The sequence below is a fragment of the Harpegnathos saltator genome, unplaced genomic scaffold, assembly GCF_003227715.2.
Source record: "Harpegnathos saltator strain DR-91 unplaced genomic scaffold, Hsal_v8.6 scaffold16, whole genome shotgun sequence".
Taxonomy (NCBI): Eukaryota; Metazoa; Arthropoda; class Insecta; order Hymenoptera; family Formicidae; genus Harpegnathos; species Harpegnathos saltator.
The window spans coordinates 1977836-2001310 of record NW_020229939.1 but is presented as its reverse complement, the minus strand read 5'-3'; the positions used below and the strand labels follow the sequence as shown (position 1 = coordinate 2001310).

General features: G+C 49.4%; 2 protein-coding genes across 10 annotated transcripts in view; one reads left to right on the top strand and one right to left on the bottom strand.

Annotated features, from left to right (window-relative positions):
• superdeath (Suppressor of ER stress-induced death) overlaps positions 1-20597 on the bottom strand; it is a 31460-nt gene extending 10863 nt beyond the window's left edge. The window contains exon 1 of one of the 2 annotated variants that reach the window (XM_019840391.2): positions 20526-20597. Coding sequence is in view for 1 of the 2 variants with exons in the window: in XM_011137231.3 (XP_011135533.1) it covers positions 748-968 (221 nt within the window). In the remaining variant the exon portion in view is untranslated. Of the gene's footprint in view, positions 1-747; positions 1002-20525 lie in introns of those variants that run through there. The other variant, XM_011137231.3, reaches the window with a different exon arrangement.
• On the top strand, positions 3517-21360 carry LOC105180898 (organic cation transporter protein). 8 transcript variants are annotated; one of them, XM_011137225.3, is made up of 3 exons: positions 6780-7807; positions 11009-11307; positions 15439-21360. In XM_011137225.3, the coding sequence occupies exon 3, from the start codon at positions 15531-15533 to the stop codon at positions 17232-17234; it is 1704 nt and encodes a 567-aa protein (XP_011135527.1). In that variant the 5' UTR covers positions 6780-7807; positions 11009-11307; positions 15439-15530; the 3' UTR covers positions 17235-21360. The 8 variants fall into 8 exon arrangements, with proteins under 8 accessions (XP_011135531.1, XP_011135527.1, XP_025152600.1 ...); XM_025296815.1 differs by having other exon boundaries at positions 8563-11307; XM_025296817.1 differs by lacking the exons at positions 6780-7807; positions 11009-11307 and adding an exon at positions 14097-14360 and having other exon boundaries at positions 15439-17103; positions 17253-21360.
• Positions 21361-23475: the final 2115 nt, after the last annotated feature.

Below are 23475 nucleotides of genomic sequence, written 5' to 3'. Positions count from 1 at the left end.
GGGAGAAGAGAACCGATGAACACTCAATGATTCTCTTAACTTAAACGCTTAATCCGCACGTGAAATCACGTGCTGTTAGATCGAATTTTTCCTTTCAAGATGCAATGGATCGATATCTGCAGCGAAGATTAACCGCGGTGAATCAACAGCGGAATGTAACGACTCAACAGCTGGCTCCGCGTGTCACGCGCGATGGATCCTCGTTCGAAGAATCCGCTGACGATCGATGTAATCGCGCAGAAATTGATCCTTGGTGACTTCAAACATCTGGAATCTACGCGGATTGAAAATCTAATCGCACGGAGAGAAACCGGTTGGAGAACTGCCACAGCAGGATCAATAATTATCACCAGATGGAATACCTCGTTTCCTCTGTGCACAATCTAGCTTACGTGTATCTCTATTGCAATGACAATGCGCTACAGGTAGTTTCACACGCGCGACACCGGCGTGATATCAATCGCGGCCACGAAGCTTGTCCGTTATTTTCTTTTCTCTTTTAAACCAATCGCGAAATGCCCGCGTCTTGCCCACACGAGAGAGGGGGAGGGTCTGTTTCCCCATAGAAATATATTCCTCTCCCGTTGGTCTCGACGGATGCGTTCCGAGGCTGTTCGATGCCCAGACAAAGAAACTAAGCGGGCAATCTCCCGGCCCGCGATTGGCGACATTGGCGCGGCGGCGCGAATTCGAAAGCGAAGTTACTCCGAAATGTCGGCAAGTGAGTATGAGAGCCGAGATCAATACCGTGAGCTGCGATCTCGCCGAATGCTGGAGCCGCACGGTGAATTTCGAAATCGTGCTGGTGCCTCTTTTATCCCGCGACACGTCGTACCATCGGCCGCCGGTCGGCGAACAGAATCACCAACGTCGGCACCAACGAGAGCGCTCCGCTCCGCTCGATGGTTCACGCGCAACTGCCAAGGAGCAAGCCGCGAGGCAGCTTCGTCGCTTCCTCTCCTCGGCATCCGGGTTTCCTGGCCACTGTGATCGCGGTGTCGGCTTCCAGCGGCAGCGGTACTGCGGTGCCCTTCCACCTGGCCGCCGCTGGTGGGTGTCTTGAGTGCAGCCGCCTCCTTCCTGGATCGCGGGATGCCATACGATCGGTTTCCGGTTCGTTACCGAGGCCGTTACTCGCCGTCTGCGCGAAGAGCGATCGATATCCGGCGGACGGAGCGTCTCTCTCTCTCTCTCTCTCTCTCTCTCTCTCTCTCTCTCTCTCTCTCTCTCCCTCTCTCTCTCTCTCTCTCTCTCTCCCTCACTGAGGACGGCACGATGCATCGCTCCGAATTAATCCAGATCCAGGATGTCCCGGATTCAGCAGCCGTCGTCTCCGCCTCTCCGCCGCGCCGCCGCGAGTTTCGCCGGCCGAATCCGGATCGATGTTTTTCTCTCCCGCCGCGCCGACTGCTTCGCCGGCCACTGTCCTGTCGTTACATTTCTTCGGCGCTCAGCTGCATCTCACGTGGAAGTTCTATGGAGGCGAAGGTGTGTTGTAACGGGCGAAGAAAGGCGCAAGCATTATTGCGGAGGGACGTCTTGCGGAAAGCGTCAGCAACCGGTTTAGACATTCCGCAATTACTAACGCAGGCATTGATTCTCAGAGGTGTCTATTGCCTCTCTGATGATTGCCTTCTCCTCGCTTTCGCTTAGTCATATGCTTATAAGAGCGGCTGTTTCTATTAACAATGAGTGTTATTAGGTGAATGGGTAAGTCGCACTTTGCAGCCTAAGACGGTGCTTGAACGTCTCATTCGCTAGATGGAACCGCCATTGCGAAATGCGGCAGCGAGCAAGTCGCGAGCGTTTTCGAATGCGAATGCGAGTAATAATATTTTCAGCGGAGATTCAGAGACGCGGAATATCCGGCTGCGCGGCAATCGCGCGACATTTTCTCCAGCTGTAACGACGGAAATATAGCCGAAGTTTGCGAACGTTATATTATACTTACGGTTATAATGTCGCTTACCGTGCATAAACGCTTGCGCGTTAATAACCACACGTCGTTACCCGACCACGTATGCAAACAGCCGCGGCGTGCGCTGTGTAATTATTCCGACTAGCGGCTGGAGTCACTCCGCCATGTAGAAATTAATAATTTCGGCTATTTTTAAATGAGTATTTATTGGCTCCCCGTCGATTGCCGCCTCTCCCCGCGCGCAGGATCGCGCGGCGCAATCTCGGACGATTAGTCAGCCACCGAGAGCGGAAATAATAATAACGCGAGAAAGAGCAACGTAATGTTTTCCTTGAAAATGTAATGCTGTCGCGCGTAACAATTCGAGGAGACTGCTCGCGCAGCGATTTACTACGAAATCACCGTCACAGCGCGTCACTTCGCGCGTTAATGCGCGCGACCCTCGCTTCAGGTATTTCATGCAATACGCAATTAATCGGAAATATTGTTTCCCGTAGTCGTGATTCCCGCGACTTGTTCACTTCGCGCTCGACTCGACGACACGGAAAGGCTCTGCTCGCGTCTAAAGCGGAGGTATCGTCAACTTTTTCCTAGATGTATACGTGCATGTCTCGGCCGCTTTCCGCAATCAAATTCATATCTCCAATGATATAATTTGTAGACACAAGTGTACACAATCAACGCGACTCTTGTAATAAGGATCGCGCGCGCGTGTGTGCGTGAGAAGCGGAACGGCAGATGCTTAAAATAAAACCAGGGACGCGGGCGCTTCGTCGAGCGGCGATATTTCTTATACGCAACTCCGGCGATTTTACCTGGACGACGATTTTCTCTCGTTAGCGTGCTTCATTATTAAGCGCCAATAACCGACGAAAATGGAGAATTTATCCAATTGAATTTATCATCTGTTCTTTATTGTTATTGTTGTTGTTGGCATTGTTGTCGTTGTTGTTATTTGCATAGCCGATCGCACGGAAGTCGCGACGTAATGAAAGCCGAACCACAGAATATAAGAAAGAAGTAGGTTCATTCAGCACAAAATAGTGCGAACGGTCGTTTGTCGCGCATGACCGAAGCGCTCAATAAGCCAATAGTCAAAATGTGTAAGTGTAAGCAACGATTAACCATATGACCGAATTTTTAATATAATATTGTTGTTTTATTAAAATCAGTAAAATGAATGAAAGAGGTGGGTAAAAATGTCATATAATAAACTGCAAAGGGCAAATTTAAATTTGCAAAGTGCTAAATTTTGTTTTAATCAAAATGTGTCCCCTTCGGAACAATACAATAGAAAAAAAGGCGGACCTCAATATCATTTAGTTTTCGAGATTTTTTACCTGTTACGTTTGAAATCAAGCACCCTGTATATATATATATATATATATATATATACACATCTTTCTATATTATAATTAGTAATATGCTATATATTATTAATTATAATATTATTAACATATTATATTAACAATAGTTCATATTTTTATATTATTTTATAATGTATATTATAGATTTGACAATAAATATTGAAAAACAGCAATAAATCTGTTTTAGGTACTATTCATTATCATTCAAATTATAACTCGCGCACAACCAATAATATGGCGGTCTTGTAGCACCTGAGATCACAAGCACCGCCACCGAGTGAACCTACTGTTCTTTCTTATGCTGTGGCCGAACGTTCTCCATTACCCCCGCGAGAATTTCAGATCCCACGGGGGTCTATAAAAGTACTGAAAGAAACATCGGCAACGGATACACATCTGTATAAACGTAGAGCGAGATGACGTGTTCATCGCGTCACGATAAGACGAGCCGCCGCGCCGAGAAGTAATAAGTTCGCGTCATTATCGTGCGATTTAAGTCGAGTCCTATTTAAACGTCGAGCGACACGTCGAGTGTGACAGGTCGCAGAGAGAAGCGAGCCCTTTAATACCGTCGATCGACGAAGATCGATCGGCCACGGTCGGAATCAGTTCGGTAAGTGGCTAATAATCCTATAAATTATCCACCCACCGAGGGGGGTGGATAATTGATTTAGGCGAACGAGCGTCCCTAATTGATTGAAGTCATCCGCGTCGACTGCGAGGGTCTGTAGCGCGCGATTTGTCACACACATACACACACGAGAGCTGCCCCGGGGTGTATTATTAAATCTCCCGACTGTGCCGTCGCACACTGAACGGTACGAAGTGCGAAAGTGAATTAACCCAGAAGTCCACTTTCGGGCGTGCCGCGCCTCAGAAAGACGCGAAATTAGCGGGGAAGCGTTCCGCGCGCGACCGAGCACCGCGGATACAAAAGAATGCACGGGAGCACGTATCGCTTCGTCCTTCGATCTGAGACCCATAACGAAGAGCTCGAGCGGATCGTGGCCGATGGCCGTTGATGAATGTGACTGTTCAGCTGACCCTGCCGGCCCTGACGGCGCCGGGAAGCGTCGTATCGCGCAGACCCGTCGCCGGAGAACCCGGCCACCTTCTTCGTGCAATAACGTCGGTGTCCAGCGGGCGATTGTTGGCCGGAAATTGTATCGTCCTTTAAATCGCGGGAGGTACGAGTCGCGCCCGTATTGGCCGGGGCGCCGTGTCATTTTTCATTCATGTCGTTTGGCAGCGCTCCTGGCGCCGCATACGCGGCGAAGGAGAGAGCGAACGTTGCTATTCCATTAGCGGCAAGAGACTCTTATCGGCTTAACGTATTTCGACGATCAAATTCCCGTGAGGGGATTAATCCCCTCTTAAGAGGAAGGAAGAAAAGGGCCGATGGATGAGGAGAAGGACGGCAGGAAGAAGGAGGGGTTAGCGAGCGGCACATCAAATTTCTTTCGTCGGGAAGCTCTCGAGATCTGAATACGGGCGAATCGAAAATCCCTCCGGGCCGGGGGAGGGAGGGGGGGGGACACAGGCCCGGGTAATTCTACACCGTGGGCAGAACGAAGACACACACACGGTCCATCTACGGCCGTGCCAGGGCTTGGGTTACGCTTCATTGTGGTGTGCCCTTACGGAACGGAACACCGCGAGGTATCCACCATTGTAATCGAACGTAGCCGGTACCTATGGCAACGTAAACGAAACCCGCGCCAACTCACCCAACTCCTCGAGCGAACCCGAAAATTTCTCGGGCTTCTTTTCCGCCCGGATCGCGTACGCTTCCTTGAGCGTCTTTCCTCCCGCCGTCGAAGCGTAACACAGGATGTGCGGTGATAGGACGCTATTTGGCGGTAACCTCCGCCGAGAATCGCGGAGGATCGATCGACCGCTCCTCGACGAGCAGGAACGACTCCTCTCTTCGGGAATACGTCCACTTTGCCCGTGGCAAATCAGGCGAGTAAATAATGGTAAGTAAACTACATTTGAGTGAAATGGTCAGGTGTGTGCCGAGGAGATCAGGCGCCGACGCGACGCTTCGACAGCCGCGATAAGATTTCGCATTAGCGGCGTCTTCGAGCGCGGCACCTGCCTCTTGTTACGCGTCTCTCTCTCTCTCTCTCCTCTCTCGCGTAATACACATCCTGTGTTTCTTCAATGCGCGCACATTCGTCTGTGCGTCACGTGCAGCCGGTTAGAACGTCGAAGTTAGAATGTCGCCAGCACGTGACGGTGAACTACGTCCGTCTGGCGTTCTAACGTCGAGAATCGCTAATTGCGGCTTTAACGTTTGAGAAGCCGACCCTGAGGACAATCGAGACAAGGCAGAGGAAGCGAGCGGTTCCAACTTTCTCTCTCTCTCTCTCTCTCTCTCTCTCTCTCTCTCTCTCCCTCTCTCTTTCTCGATTATCGTAATGTGCGTGACATCTCAATAATTCGCGACGGTCGTAAAACTGAAGTGAGGGAAGGTCAGTTATTTGTCGCAATGACTTGCGAGCGATTCACGGGCGAGCTCGAGCCGAACAAACGGGGAGACGGGAGAGATACATTTTCCATCCACCTGCTGGCTCGCTGCGTGCAGTGTCCGGCGACACACGTACTCTTAATCGAACAACAGCGACCACACGACGCCGTTCGCTCCGTTCGATCGATCGATTCGCTCGGCGAGAGCGTTTGTTCTTTCGCCGAACGTTTCGGTGAAATACACACAGCCGAGCAAACTCAATATCACAGATAAGGCTGGATTATTTCCAGGTGTCAATATCTCGTCAGCTCGTCAAACAGCCCGAAATGTCTTCTTCACATCGCCGCGCGGGCGGTTGTAATTAATATCGCTTAATAACGAATAACGTCTCTATAGATCGCGAACGTATCAGCGTGTATCTCACGTACACTTGACGTGTGAGCGTGTTTACGAGACCTCAGCGTGCTGGTAAAAATTCATCGGCCTGGCTGTGACGACTTTTAGTCGCGCCAAGTTCTCATGCAATCCATACTCGGAGCAGCGCGTGGCCACGCAAGACGATCTCTTTTTGAGATCGCTCTCGGGAAAAATACGGAATAAATTGCTGTTTCCGCGCGAAAATCGCTTGATAGAAACTGGGAAGGCCTCAGAGGTCGACTCTCGTATATATCGATATCTGGCCATGCTGCGCTAAGGCTTTCCCACTTCCCGATTGTCCGATTTTCGCGAGAACTTATTCAATTTATTCGGTACTCCGCCCCCGTCCCCTCGCACACATACACATATCAAGTATTTACACTTCTCGCTAACGTAACTCGCGCGTACTTGTCCATTTGCTGGTGCATACCCGGTGCATTCACCCTATATCTACTCGCGCTATTATCCACTTGGACCCGCCGCCCACCCCCGCGATACCCCTGCTTCCGCCCGTCGCGTATACTCGTAAAATAAATCGTATAATCGGATAACGAGAACTACCTCCTGGCTGCCTCGAGCGAATGACTCGCGATAACTCGATCTCGAGCGCAAATCGTCGTGCCCGCGCCGCTTGACCCAATATATCGATTACTTCGATTACGTTATCAATATCTTACTCTCTGTGACAGTCGTTGTTGAGAGGCGATCGCATGAGCTCTGTAAACATATCGCCAAATGGAGCATTCGCGCGTCGAGAGAATGGACGGCGTTACGAGAGATCGACTCTCGGCGACTTTGTTCGGAAGAAATAAAGGGATCTTCTCGGCTTGGTTGTCTCATCGCGCTCGCATCAATCATTTCAATTGTATCGGGCTACAACAATCTCGCTATCTCGAAGCATCGTCTATCGTTCAACTTTGACCCTAGGAAGCTTCCAGCGTGCTTCTGAGACGCGTGTATGTTCCCACGTTCGTACGATCAAACTCGCTCGACCGGTATCGCCGATGTCATTGCCGACATTGTCATCACCATGGAGAAAACGAGTGCTTTGACTCGTTATCAAGATCCAACCATCACTATCGGTCATTAACACACACACATACACATGTGCACACAATCCTCTTACTCCTAATCGTCGGCTGGCCGCTTACAAAAATGTACAATCTATGAAAGCTAAGCGAACTGTCGTTTGCGTAATCCGACGGCGATAGCCGCGGTTATCAACACGAGGAACAACAGCCGAGTAATATTAATCAAATCTGAGCGAAGTAACGAAACGTTAGGATCCACCCAATCAGCTAGTCGCGGCTTGATAACGGAATCGTCTATTTGCAGACGACCAGATGAATTTCCAACCCGCCTCCGGAATATTCCGCGCGATTCACGATTCTTCCTCTTTTTTTCACAATGCATATATACAACGAGACGGCCCGTATCGCCAGTAGTTAACATAGCTTTTCTATTATCGCGGACCAGTTCACGCCACACGCGCACCAGAAAGTGCCTCGACGTTCCAGTTTCTACTCGCTGGCAAGCCGACCTCGCGTTTACGTCTGACCCGCATTCCGTCAAGCAGCGCTGAAATTTCGTTTCGTGTCTCTGTCTTCTTCCGCATTATCTCTTACCGTACAGCAAGTAAGTTCAAGCGCCTTCTCTCTCTCTCTCTCTCTCTCCCCCCTCTCCCTCTCCCTCTCCCTCTCCCTCTCTCTTTTGCACCTACCTCCGTTTTGCGACTGCCGATCAGCCGAATTTTGCGCGGCTCACGAAGAGAGCGAGCGAAAATAATATTATTGTTATCTTATTGTTATCATTATATTTCGTGACCAAACGAGAGAGAAAGAGAAAGAGAGAGTCATCCTACGTGACAGATCTCTTGCTACGAGGACGATGCGCCGCTGCATATTTCCCTGCATTCGCCGAAGCGCGTACCTCTCTTAATGGGGCGTGTGAACGGCTTGATGACTCGAGTTAGAATTTATAGCTAAAAGAGAAAGAAAGAGAGGGAGAGCGGGAGAGAGAGAGAGAGAGAGAGAGAGAGAGAAAGAGAGGAGAGAGAAAGAGGGGGAGAGCGGGAAAGAGGGAGGGAATAAAATTCCCATCTTGAAATCGCGGCGCGACGCGTTGATCGTTAGGCTACATCTCTTTGCGATTTATACACCACTTAAAAGTACATTCGAAATTGCGTCATCGTTTAAAATTCCACTCGTTACATTCTTGCTCGGTAATCAGTGTACGAGTGAAGGAAACATGTGCGCGTGGAAATTTACCGATCGATGGCTCCGAGGTGATTTCGATTTTCAAGGTGGTTTCGATTCTCCCCAGATTTAAAACAAGCGAAGCACGATCTACGATCTACGAAGCGAGATCTACAGCGTGTGTCTATATTTCAGGTCGCCGCTCGCAACCGTTCGATCAGTGTCGCACTTTCATTCTCGCGATGGAACGCGACTCGAAGAGACGAGGCTTAATTTCGTCGCGATACGAGACGCTTTCGTCACCATGCTTTCGTCACCAACTTTCGCTCGTCGTAAAATTCGACGGTATCAGTGTCAAAAAAAAGGCGTTACATCCTAATTACGTGTGTGAAATTCATGTTTCATGGGATACAAACCGAAAACTCAAAAGAACGTGTATGATGGCTGATATTACTTTAATTCTGAACAATTTCTTGACTAACACTCGATGAGACATTCAAATGTTATAATTAATACAATTAATTTTAGTAGTATAATTATATTATACTCGCTTTTTATACCGGTTCATTTGAGTATTTTCAAGCAGGAACGAAAAGCGATCTCCTGATGTTTGTAGCAAGCGATATACTGTAATCAAACCGCAAAATATTCGGGGAGGGACGTCGTAAGTGATCACATGTGAGCGCACGCACGTGCAAAATAAATCGAGTACGGAGATTCCGCAATCTTAAGGAGGATTTAGATGTATGCGGCAGAATATCGAATTGCAGCGTCGCATATTCCGTCGAGCAACGCTTTCGCGCGTTGCGAGCGTCTTGAAATAAATCCATATTTTCCTAATAAAATTACCCTTCGGATGCATCCGAGCTGGCGCCAGCAAGGGTAAAAGCGACAGGTTACCTTGAACATGGCTGCGCGGCGCCGCCTAATAAAACCCTATCAAAATGAAGCCCCAGTCACACCATGTATCTTGGTGATTTATGCGACTTGGTTGATATAGCGAGAAAACAACAATGTAATCGTGCACGCACAGCGCTCGACGGCCCGAAAGCGCGCTCTCTCTCTCTCTCTCTCTCTCTCTCTCTCTTCTCCCCTCACGCGCGGATGCGACAGCTGTCAAAATTAAGCCTCTAGCACGACATTGTTTGTATATCAGAATATCAAGATGTTAAATGTCCTCTAATTATATAAACCACTTGCGTCGTTTCGCGACGCGCCGAAGCGGCGCGCCGAAATGTTACGCAATGTAGCATTAAGAATGTTATAATCACGTCCCGCGCGTTTCATTCGTCGGCGAAACGTGCCAAAAATTTCCAATCGTCTTCCGCAGTCGCGTGATTTTTTACTTTGTTTGTGACTTGTTCTCCTCGACAATTCGCTTTCGTATAATCGAATCTGTGAATACGATTGTTAACGCGAATGTTCTTCAGACTGGTTAACAACCGAGGGAGCGGGGGGGGGGAGAGGAGGGGGAGTTTAAACGCTACTCGGAACGTTTCTATTGAATCTCTATCTCATTTAAAACGAACATTTTAATTTGTCCTCGTTTACTCGTACTCAACAATAATGATAAGTCTGTCCTTCTTACGCTGCTCATCGGATATCTCTGAGCGTTTCCGCCGTTTCCAATTTAAATATCCTCGAAGCGATAGCTTTAACACGCTCTAACACTCGAGAATTTGCACAGGCGCATGGCGATAATTGTCTTCTCCGACAACAGATACGATTATTTATGTATTTATACCAGAAACGAATTCGCTTTTGTGACGAAGTATCGTCGACCGTCCGATGTCACTATACTTCGTACGACCGGAGAATACTTCAATTTCTGAAAACACAAAGGGAGAGCCGATCACATGTGAAGCTCCGATCTTTCGCCGATGTCCAGCGTCACATGCGTGTTTTGTGAAATATTTTCTAGAAATTTTGTGAAATACTCATATTGTCTATTTAATATATTATGCAATCACATAAGAGCGAGCTTAAAGCTGCTAAAAGTACACCGTAGGCTACAGTGAGCGATTTTTTCATTTAAGCGTTCTTTTCATTCCAAGTTCCGTTGTTCTTACACGAGCGTATGACATTGTCTCAGCCTGAGAATCAGAGAGGCATATTTAGCGCTCGACACGCGTCCAGAACAGGTCCAGACCGCAGACTCGATGCTCGATCGATACGCGGATTGATTTAACATAATACATGACTCTCTTTCCCACAAGATCCCCCTCCCACGTTACAGGCTCGCGTAGACGAGCCTTCCCCATTTCGCAACGAGCAAACAAGCGACCCGAGGGCCCCTCCCCACCGAGTCTTGTATCGGCAATTAACACCTCTTAATTCGCACTCGGTAGAGCGCGCGAAAAATGCCAATCGTTTTCGTTACGAGCTATTATTATAAAGGTTACCTTGAAACGTCATTTTGTCAGAGTGACAGGGCAGTATGCCTAGTCAGCCAAGCGGCACCTTTCGAACATGGAGCACATTTGTCGCATTTTATCTCGCGATTCTCTCCCCCTCTCTCTTTCTCTCTCTCTCTCCCCCTCTCTCTCTCTCTCTCTCTCTCTCTCTCTGTTTCTGTGCTCCGTCTCTCACCGACGGAGACGATTCGCGTATACGCTTAGCGGTATTCTCTTTCCACCCGCAGATGATCGTCGCACCGTCGCGTTCGACATAAGCGACGCATCGTGACTGCGGTCTAATGGCGAACGGTGCGGTTCCAATGCATTTGCGGGAATAATATGCGCGTAAACTTGTCGAAGCCGACTGGACTTAACATATATAATTGAAGAGCACGAGCCTCGCAGGCCTCGAGAAGGAAGCACGCCTCAGATCGAAGCAGTCAACGATCGAGCGTGGGGCCGATCCCGTCGACAATTACTGCGTGGTCCAGTTTCTCCGTTTCTCATTGAGAACTGCTACTCTCGCTCGGCGGACGAGCGACAGGTGAGTACGCGGCTACATGAAGGACGAGAACTGCTTGCGGACTAATGCGACACAAGCGAACGTGAACGAAGCGTTCCTAGCTTCGACTGGGAACCGAATTTCTGCTTCTCGCAAGCGAATTTCGTTCGTTAGAAGGGACAAAATTTCCGGCTCTCACGAGTCGAATATAGTTCTGAGAAATCCTCTTCCCGTCCACGAGAATGCGTCTGCTTCGCTCGTCGTCGCGTTAATTCAACCGATCTTTCTCTCGCGACATATCGGTCGATCGATTATAAAACGGCCTCTCGAGATCGGCCGCGATCACGATCTCGTACGATGAGTTCTTCATATCGCTCCGCGAGATGAAAATATTTTTTTTTTTTTGGAAGAGGCGCGATTCCTTGCCTCTGATGATTATCGTCTCGCTGCGGTGGCGGCTCAGTAATGTCAAGGACGTGCGTCGCGTAGCTCACGCTTAATTAATGTGAGTCCAGCAAGCAACGTCGGCGTCGGAAATTTAAGAGCACCGAAACCGCCGGGCGTTTAGCAGCATCCAATGTGCGTCGTACATTGTGTGAGAGAGTAGTCCCACTGTTCCACTGACAGTCGACATATAGTGAACCCATGAGCGAAACAATTAGTCATTTAAGACGGTTGGTTCAAACTTAGGTGACTGTTTCCGCCTCCGCATTTGCCTCATCGCCTGTCATCGCCTGCCAGTTTCGACGAGACCTCTCGCAGTACGTACGTACGCGCCTTCGCGGTTGCGTGCCTGATCGCTCCTTCACAAGGAAGTTGAGTTTCAAGAAGTGCCGTTGCGACACACTGCGATACTCGCAGGACGACACGACACGGCGACGCGACGATCGCGGAGGAATCTGTTCAAATACGCGCGAATGTTCGAACGTCGCGCGTGGGCGTGTGTAAATATTCGCAGAAGACTGTGTGCAAACTTTTCGGTCGGTCTCGTCTCAAGATAACTCGTTTAATTAAGATTCCATGAAAGAGCTGCGCCACACAGTTTCCCCGATAACTCCAATAAAGAGCGAGACACACACGCCCCGTCTCGCCGGGGCCTCCGGTTACATAAAGGTGAGAGATCTCAGAGGTTGGAGTCGCGTCGCGCGCGCGCGCGCGCGCTCGATATCGACGAATCAATTATCGAAAGTTAGCCCGCAGCGTAACGATACGATAAATTCGCGATGGCGGCGATGCGATTAATTCTCAATGGGACGGTATCTCGCGACGGCTGACGAGTATTCTATATGTCGCGATACCTGCCGCCGTGGGAGCAAGTGACACAATGACAAAATAGGCGCGTCGAGCTGCGCGGATACGGCTGCCACGACCGCAAGCCTGCTCCAAGAGTCAGCAAAGTCAACTTGAAGCGCTCCTCAGACAAGCCACACGTTCTTGTAACTTGCCACGTGCGGTTGTGTGTGTGTGTGTGTGTGTGTGCACGTAAACGCGTGTACGTGCATGTGTGTACGTGTGTCTAAGGCGATTAATCAATTGCCAGGTTGGCTCCACTTAACAATATTACGAGGTCAACTAGTTTCGTGAATTTTCCTTGACATATACCGGTCGTCACACACAGCGCATTATAAAGGAAATCATTTGCGCGATTAAACAGCGTCCCCGAGCGAGCCCGTCGAATCCTCGCGCGGTAATCTCAGTCGTGATTGCTTCTGCCGCGCACGATTGTTCTCGCGATAATTTGAATGCGCGTACACGAAATCGCGGCGCGGCGCCTTCGGTTTTCCTCTCCGGACGATGAGAGGTAACTTCGCGATATACCGCAACAAGTCGATTTCTTGCCATCTCCCCCCTCCTCACGCCGAGTGTTTTTCACGTTTTCGCGAAAGCGCAGTCTCTAGCGCTACCGAGCCGTTATTAAAACGACGCGATTCCCTCTCTCGGCGAGATCCGGAGAGTGGCGAGACGAGGAACGATTTCGATTGCGAAGTGTCGCATTTTCGCAAGCGACACGACCGATTAGATACTGACGTTATAAATAAAAGCGATCGTGCAGAATCGTCGTTTGTGCTATCCCCCGCCCCTCCGCTCCCCCGTCTTTTACATGCGACATGCATGCGGCGTGTAACTTAACCGATCTCGATAATTACAGTTTCACGGAGCTTCGAGAAGCTAACCGACCGTCGCGGTCTTTGGGAAATAAAACCACCATTAGTAATTAATTGTGTACATCGCGCTCCAGACGAAAATATATCGCGACGATTCCGGCACGATTCCTTCTCGCGTCGTACGTCTCTTCTTCGTTCCATCGAGAGACCGCGCTACTGTCGCGCAGCGCGAGACATTTATCTAAATTTAATCGCAGTGTACCATCAATCCACTCAATCGCAGTGTACACAAAATTGACAAATCCGGGATAACCAATACAACAGCACAACGCGACGACGTACATTCCTCTTTCTAATTTCTACATTCCCCGATACTCCCGACGCGAGATTCCGCAAAGAAAGCTTCCACGTGACGCGGCAATATCTCGGCAACAACCGCAAACACGACAATAAGGTCACGCGGGGTCGGTCGTATTTCAGCCTCAAACGATACAGCGATTGTATTTTTTATCACTTTGCAGGCAGTGACTGTACGGCCGCGATTATGGTCGTCAGTGACCGATAAGGCCGGCGCGATCTTGCGGAACGCTCTTTCCCGGACGTCACGTCTTGACGATTGGAATTCACCGGTCCGGGGGAATCCGCATGAGAAGTCGCGCGACTCACGCGAGTTCCGAGTGCGACGGTGTGCGTGCAAGGGCAACTGCGAATTTCGTTAAGTACGTGCTACACACAGCCCCGTTGTCTACGAGAAACTGTCCAGTCCCTCGTCGGATTCAGGTTGGCGAACCAGTCGTTCTCTCCAGCTCGCCGCTGACGTTAGAGTAGTGACGGTTCGCGCGATCGCTCGCACGGTCCCACGTTCGCACCGTCGAGACCAATGCGTCGTCGGATTCGACGATCGCCGATCACCGAAGACGCACCACTGTCCGCTTCGCCGCACTCTACACCACGCCGTGATATCCCATCACGATAGCAAGCGAAATCGAGGTACCGATTCTCTTCACGTCGATCCGCACCGCGATTTCTTCTTCTTCTTCCTCGCGTGAACGTCGCGTGAAGTCGTGAAAGAGGTTTCGCTCGAGACTGTGTGGGAAAAAATTGTGTATCGCAGATATCGATGGAGGCGGGAATTGTTGAAATTGTTTTGGGGTTTTGCATTATGCGAATTCTCGCGACGATCTTCTCTCGTTTCGCCTTTCATGATAGTGAATGTACGAGAACAATGTTTCCGTTTGTGTGCAACCACGTATCCGTTGGACAAAGAAACGACTGTGGTGCTACTAATTTTCAAGTTCTTTTTCTTTTCTCAACAGGCTGAGTGGCCTCTAAGTCCGCTACGGTAGAAGTGGCACGCGTTAGCATTTGTCTGCAAAACGCGCGGGAAAAAGGTTAGATATAATTTATCCACGGCGCGGCGGCGGAACACGGCCGGAGAGGCGGTGATTGTCGCAACTCGTGTGTCGTGAAAGACACGTCAATCTAACGTCGCGGTCAAAATTAACGTCGACAAACGATCGATTAATCATCGACTAACGAATTAAGATAGAGCCAATTCGTTGAGCGAAAATCAGCTGACGAATTAATAACACATTCTCGCCGATAAGTTAAGAGAGCACCCGGCTTCAAAAACATCCAGATCTGTGCTAATTGCACGTCCCTAAGAGAACGATTACGCAACTCGATAATGGAGATAAAGAGGGCGAGAGAAAAGAATTTATTGATAAAGTAACCAGATACAACGACTTGCCGTGATATCGTTGCGTGTGTCTTTAAGGCAACACGCGTCGAGCTGCGCGTTTGACTCTCGCGATCCTAGCACGCACGGGAGAGTAAACTCGGGTAGGATGGCCACACGAAGAAGAAATTGGCAGTAGGTTGCAATTTCTCCGATAATTGCGCAGTCCGAACAGCGCAGTTTTCCGTGCGTCCTTCTCAAACTGACAACCGACATTTACTATGGTTTATGTGCGCATACGCGCTACTCGAAGTAACAATACCGTAACGAATATTATAGCCATCTCAGCCGAGTTTAACGAATATCTGCAATTCGCATACGTTCTTCCAGCGGAGACGCACGCGACGCGCACAAACGGAGGACGAGCAATCAGCGCCGACACGCAGCGAAGATCCCGCACGTGATCGCAGCGACTCAACGGCATGGCGAGCGTCGACAAGGACCTCGAGGAGCTGATGTCCCACTTGGGCGATTTCGGCAAGTACCAGTCCGGGCAGTTCTGCCTTCACCTGCTCGGCGCCCTTCTCGCCGGTCTGCACATGCTGTCCCTGCTGACGGTGGCGGCGGTGCCACCGCACCGCTGCGACATCCCGGCCGCGAACCTGTCCTCGTCCTCCTCATGGACGAGCGACACCTCGTTCGACACCTCCGCTGCCGGCTGGAACAGCTCGTCGGAGCACCTCCCGCGAGCCATCGACAGCTGCCACTATCTGGACCGCGACAACGTGACTCGGGAATGCGACTCTTGGACGTACGACACGACGTACTTCCAGTCGTCGCGAGGCATGGAGTGGAATTTCGTGTGCTCGCGACGTTGGATGGGCTCCTTGGCGCAGTCCGCCTACATGTTCGGCGTGTTCGCCGGCTCCTTGACGTTAGGTAGCCTGGCGGACACGTACGGCAGGAAGATCGTGTTCTGCGTATCCGCAGTGGCGCAGCTGGTGCTCGGGGTGTCGGTCGCGTTCATGAACAATTACTACGTGTTCTTGGTGCTGCGCTTCTTATACGGCATCTTCGGCTCCGCCGGTGCCTACATCACCGGCTTCGTGTTGACGATGGAGTTGGTGGGCCCGTCCCGTAGAACCGTCTGCGGCGTGATGTTCCAGCTGGCCTTCGCCGCGGGTTTTATGCTCGTGGCCGCGTGGGGTGTCGTCATCAAGGACCGCATGTGGCTGCAGATCGTGTACGGCGCGCACAGCGCACTCCTGCTCGTTCACTGGTGGCTGATGGACGAGTCACCTAGGTGGCTGTGGGCGCACGACCGCGCCTCCGAGGCGATCGTCATCGTGCAGCGGGCGCTCAAGGTGAACGGCAGCAACGTCAAGGTGGAAGCTGCCAAGTTAATCGGCCGCTCGCGGGCGCAGCAGGAAACCAAGACGGACAGGTCGCACGGCACGTTGGATCTGTTCAGGACGCCGAACCTCCGGAACAAGAGTCTCAACATCTGTCTCAACTGGTTCGCCAACTCCATCGTTTACTACGGACTGTCGCTGAACATGGGCAACCTCGTCGGCAATCCGTTCGTCATGCTGTTCCTCAGTGGGCTCGTCGAGCTGCCGGCTTATATCCTGGTGGTCTTCACGATGGATCGTCTCGGCAGGAGATGCCTGGTCAGCGCGTTACTGCTGACCGGCGGCGCCTGCTGCATCTGCGCGGCCAACATCGCCGCCAGCAGCGAGATCGCGTCGATCATCACAGTCACGATAGTGCTGATCGGCAAGGCCTGCGTGGCCGGCTCGTTCGCCGTGGTCTACAACTACACAGCCGAGCTGTTCCCCACGGTGGTGAGGAACACCGCGCTTGGTATCGGCTCGATGTGCGCTCGATTGAGCGGCGCGCTCACGCCTATGATCTTCTTGCTGGACTCGTTGAACCCCAAAGTACCCGCCGTACTCTTCGGATTAGTCGCCTTGCTGGCTGGCTTCCTGGCACTCTACTTGCCGGAAACACTGAACCAACCGATGCCGGAGACCATCGAGGACGGAGAGAACTTCGGTAAGGGCGACACCTGCTTCACCACCTGCCTGGGTGGCAGAGCGAGGGTCGCGAGCAGCAACAATGTCGCGATGACGGCGCAAGTGAACGAGGAGGAGGACGGGGAGAAGGAGAAGTTGAATAATATATAAACGAACCGATTGCCATAGGTAGAACAAATTCATCCGAGTGCCTTCGACCAGTACTTACGGCTGTAAAAACGTACGGAGGAACGCGCATGTCGTCCTCGTCGACCTGACCGTCAAATTACAACATGGCCGCTTATCCCACGGAGATTAATAAAGGAGATTAATGATGAACGTGCGATCTTCGGACCGGGCGGCGGCGACGTAACGTATTCGGAAACGAGCTGCGTGCGTTAGGCTTAAGGCTGCCGTCCGAAATTGCACGTGCGACATTATTTTCGCGATGCACGAGAAAATTGTATATTTTCATATTTCACGCGCATATGTTATACTTCGATATATTTAGCGCTTTATTTAGATATATTTAGCGCTGTACCTTCGCAAGAAACGCACACGACGAGAATCGTCGCGCGGAGAATCGTTTCTCAAGGATTTCTCTTGAGGCTTGGCCTCGCCCCGAGAAGAATTGCTGTCGCATTATCATATCGCGATATCATATCGCACGTATTGCGGATAACGCGCGGACGAGCTTCACGATGTCTTGCGATTTCATTGTTAGACAAACTCCGCGAAAGGAACGATTAAAAGTTCACGACGAGATTCTGCCCACTCGAGAAACGCTCGCTCGTAAAATTCTTTCCTTCGTCCCTTCCTCTCTCTCTCTCTCTCTCTCTCTCTCTCTCTCTCTCTCTCGCTCTCCCTCAATGTCGGAATAATCCGGAAGTCAACGAGGAAATAAATTCGTTTACATCCGACTTAACTCACTACTTTTGGACGAGATGAACCGGCCGTGGAAAGTTTAAGGGTTATGCGGAGATAAAAGGGGTTGAGGGGCGCTCTCGAGGCGCTTTAAGGCGCACGTATGATCTTAATGGCGAGGATGCAATTCCGGCGGAATCTTCCCGGGCGAGAGATCCTGGTAAAATCGTCGTCCCGCTTTTCTCCCTAGCTAATGGAAAAACTTTGTCGCCCGTTGCGGCGGCCGAACGTTTTTCCAATCATAAAGTTTGAAAAATGGTCACGTCGGCCATCCGCGGATTTTTTTTCTTCTTTTCTCGCCGTTGAATTGACGGCGAAGGGGAAAGGGATCCCATCTCCGGAAAATTTCGTTAAGTTCGCGTCGAACAGTTCGAGTTCGGCGTGTGTGATCGATAAAACGCACATGCGTCACTCGTTTGATTTGTTGCCGCATGCGTTGCTGCGTTTTATCAACTGTCTGCGAAATTGATGTCACGAGATATTGCGATTCGTACAATCCAACGGAAAAATTATTTCCTTTACTTCGAATAAGCTCGCGAATGCGCTCTCAGTGACGCCGATCGAACGGACGGTTTGGGTTCACCGACTTTTGGAATTCATCGAGAACTGTTGAAAATCGAATCGAGATTTAATGAGCCGCGTTAACTCCGACTTCAACCGATTCCTTCCTTATTGATCGAGCGTCACTTGGTAACGGATTGGAAATTGAATCACTTTATCGCGCAGTTACCGATAAGTCCTCGCGGACTTGCCTCCCTAATTAAATCCAACGTCGTAAAGTATCGCGAGTCACGGCCAAACAATTATCGAAACTGCGATACAATTCACTGAAAGTTCCCAGCTCTCGGTGTCACTCGCAAACTCGCGCGCCTCGGACATGTCCACTGCTCGATCGCACAAATCACCAAGTTCTCGCCAAGTATCGGTCCCGGACCGAGTATGTAAGTAACTTTCAACATTGTAATTTGCGCGAAGGCTGCGACGCGAAGCGCAACGGCTGACAATAAATTTTTCGCACATGCTTATTTCTTGCCCGATGTAAAAATAAGCACCTCGACACGATATTCTCCGCGTCGGCACATCCGATGATCCGAATTAATGGTTACGTTGACATTACCGCCATCAACTTTTCCATGATGCGACTCGCGAAACGCGAGATCTAACGAAGGAAGAAAGATCTATCGGCGTCCGAATTCCCAAGATTTCGTAGCCCTCGCGAATGCAATGCGTGAGATCGTCAAGGACGAGATTAAACGCCGGGATTGCACCTCTGAGACCGCAATTCCACGCAATTCTAAGAGCTTACCCTCCACGTTCAAACTAGTCGGGAAATACATCGAGGACAAATGATACGTATACAGGGTGAGCTATTTTAATTTATTCACACTGATAACTTCGAAGATTATGGAAATATCGAAAAATGTCCAAGAGAAAAGTTATAGGATTCGTAGGGGGTCAACTGATGGTGACCTTGACTTTGATCTTGAAGGGCATTTTCAAGGTCAATTGAAGCTCATGAGACTAGTTTCATATTTTACTCAAGTTTTTGACCTAATCGAGAATAATAGTTACTATCGTCTTAACCGTTATTATTCGATAAATCCTTACGTGTGCTCTGAGATGGACTAACAACAATAAATTATTGTTCAGAGGAATTAATCATTTTTGCTTTGATTTTGTTCCTACATTGGAATTTATTCAGTTTCATCAGATACCAACTTGTATCATTTTGTTGCTAATTTCCTGATACGTGGTGTTGAATACGTGGTGATGGTTGCAAAATTATTCATTCTTACTTATTTACGGGTTATTTGACCTTCAAATGATCTTCGGAGGTCAACCTAACCCAATCTGAATACGAAATTACTCGCTCTTTCTGAGCCCGGTCAAGTTCTATGAATCCTAAAACTTTTATTTGGATCATTGTTTGACCTTCGGATAACCCCTAGGAGTGTCACGTTGACCCTTAACACGATAACATATTTGAACGTAAAATTTCTCACTCTTTCCAAATTCGCGGTCAGAAATAGGGATTTCTATTAAGAAAAACAAAGTTGACCTTCAAATGACCTTCAAAATTCTGACCCCCTACGAACCCTATAACTTTTCTCTTGGACATTTTCCGATATTTCCATAATCTTCAAAGTTATCAGTGTGGATAAATTAAAATGGCCCACCCTGTATAATCTCTTTCACATTTTATTTCTCGTAGAAAAATCCTGGACCCTTTTCCTCGAGAGCGAGTCGATGGGGAAGAAACTGCGGGATCCGTAATTTCTTTCTTTTATTCCTCTTTTTCGTGAAGAAGGCGAAACTGGAGCGTTTAAAATACTGTCGTGCGAAATTTAGAACTGGGACAAATCTTGGAAAACTGCGAGAATCTCGCAAGGACACTCCGCGAGAGGAACGACGTGTCCTCGGGGAGAGAAAAAGAGAAAAAGAGAAAGCCGAATCGTCCGTTGGCTCCGCCGTTGGCGACGGGAGCTACCGCTTGTTTAACTTACGGTAAATCCGACCCTGCGATGATTGTGCACTCACCTGCGTTATCGAGCGCTCACAGATCCATGCGCGAGGGATGCTGGAGCGGATGTACCACGGGAGCACACGGAGGCAAGGAGCGCGCGTCGCCGACTGAACTCCCGCTCTGTGCTCGCCCATTAAATCGCGGAAAACGCTACGTCGTTTCAGCAGCGCGCGCAACTCCATCAAACGCACGGTTCAGGCCGTTGCCTCAAATTTGACCTCCTGGTGAATCGGATCGCGGAAGCGTCGTCGCACTCTCAGGACCGTTGCCGACTCGCGAATGAAGCGGCGAAGGGAAGCGACACAGAGGCTCTAATCCGTATGAAGTTCGCGAAGTCCATAAAGAGTCTGTGAAAGCCGAATGGCTGGCTTCGTACCGTCGTATTAAGCGAAGTTGAGACTCTAATCCCCCACGATTTTAAGTCGCGGTCGATTCATGACGATACTCCGAGCACTTTCGAAACTACACGGAAACTACCCGTCGTCATTATAGAAACTATATTTTTGGAAATTTTACAAAAATCGTCAAAGAGACAATCTCGCGAAAAGTAAGACGGTCGTGTTGCATTACGCGACAATAATTATATATTACGTTAAGCAGCTGTTGGGATATTAAACGGAAAGTGCGACTTTCAATGTTGATATCAACTTGTTGAAACTTGGTCCACGAAGAGCCATCATTCTCTCCGTGTCCTTTTCCTGCGCTTCGGACGGCGAAGATGCGGAGGATGAGTTAAACTCGTCCATTAATTTTAATTGGCGCTTGTACGAATGGTCCCATTGTAGCGCAAAAAACAGACACCGCTGCGGAGCGGATTGTCCGAGCAATAAAGGAGATTTGTTTGGAGGATACCTTCGAAATTGCCAGCGCGTGTCCTGCGGAGCGCGTCGTTTACGCCCGTATTGTGCCGCTCTTTCCGAACGCAAATCGTCCGAGGCCGCACGGAGAGATTATTACCACCGCGGAGCTTTATACAGAATCGCTGGACTCGTTGCACCGTGCATCTTCTTATACGCTTAAGCATTCCCGGTATGTTCCCCGTTTCCTCGCATTCTTCCTTCGCTTATCGACGAAGGTATTCGAGATTGAACGCATGCGGCAGTCCGTGGCGCTTTAGCGTTGCACAGAATTCTGCAGGGAGAAACCGCTCGTCGAGCTCGGCTTTCTCCCGTCGCAAAAGTCACGTCACGAAAAGAAGCGACGACAAAAGCGACGGCGAAAAAGGCTTTTTCAATCCGCGAGGATAAGCCTTTGCGACGTTCTTTAGAGACAAGTCTTAGAACGCGGAGAGCTTTGACACGATTTACTCGGCGATATTATTGCGACCATTCTTTCGCGTGTCACGTAATGAATGTATTTTGACTGGCCGAAACGCTCTCGCCGCGGCCGACGCCGACGTCGTTTTCTCCATGATTTTACTAATGAAAATTCATCGAGCATGGTCCTAATAAACAAGCTTCCGAAAACTCTCGAATAATAACGTGTATGGTCTCGTTTATTCGCCTCCTTTTCTCGATCCACACGCACTCTTTTTTCTCGACGCAATAAAAACAGGTATGAATTTCAAGCTTTTCATTTCGCGAGCGAACTCTGATAGAAGAGGAGAGCACCGGGTTTCCGCCTCGATGGATAGAACTTTTTTATTGCGCTTTCATATCTCTTCGACGATTGACGGAGCTCTTCGCTCGAACCGATTAAAAGGCAGGTTCAACACAATCGAGGTTTGACGGTCATTAATGCATACGCAGACGGATTTTCTTGACACCGTCGTTTGTGTCTTGCGCAAGCTTCATGGAGAGAGCGTTGATGAGAGGGCGGAAAAATAAAAGGAAGAAAATAATAATCTGCACGATTGGAAGGGGAGGGAAAATTGAATAATCTGAAAACTGACGGTCGTCTTCGAGCGAAACGAACAAATTATATTTTAATTGCCGACGTAACGTCAATTTCCGGCCGATATGTTACGCTTATCGTAATAGCGTTATAAGCGTAAACATTGTGCTGACTAAATTCAATACGTTATGTGTATGAATCCAGCTGGCGATCTCGTTCGCAATTAATCCTTGTATCTGCGCGCACGCATATCGCGTTGCCATTATTTCTGAAATTCGCGCACTATTTCGCATATCATGGTGATGTGTACCACGAGTCGATTTAATTACCGTCACTAGACTTTAATTAAATTGATATCATCTTCGGACGCGCCGTAAAACAGTCGGACGTGTCCTAATTGCAAATTCCCGGCGGCTCGTTTACAAGTCTCGCGGGGAGTATAACGCGCCTCTCGCTGTGCAAATTGTCCTGAATTAGAAGAAATTGGCATACGAATTTCCACCCGCCCCCGCGGGAGGGCGTCGAGAATGTCGACTGGAAGTTTCCGCAGTCCGAAGATAAGTCCGTAAGAGATCGCGTCTCTCTTCTCGAGATCGGAGGCAGGAGTAATTTCGTCGTTCTTCCGAAGATTACGGATAATGAAACTAATACGACGAGCTATTTGTTTATGCACGATCGGTATTCGTGCGTTTCATAAAATCATCGTTAGCTGCAACGTCTCAAAGTTCAAATCGATCGAATTAAATCCGAAAAGCACGGACGAGAGCTCGTGAGAATTATAAAGCAGCTTTGCTGTGACGACATTCCTTTAAAAGAGGACACTTCTACGTGTAGAGGACCGGTCACGTTTGCGCGAACGTGACTGCCGTTTCTCATTTCCCAAGTAATTAATCAACGTTTGTTTACGACTGTAGCGCGATTAAATAAAGATGTGCGCATTTGCGCGGAACCTCGCTACGTCCTCGACATCGTTCCCTGAAGTTAAACAACGAGACGACGGAGGGTCGGCCAATACGCATCGATCTATGCAGCTCTCATCGATTTATTACATAATACTTTGATAAAATATACATGTATACATATTGTTTACCTACAAAGGATCCCTGATTGATCTTAACGCGAATCTCCTCA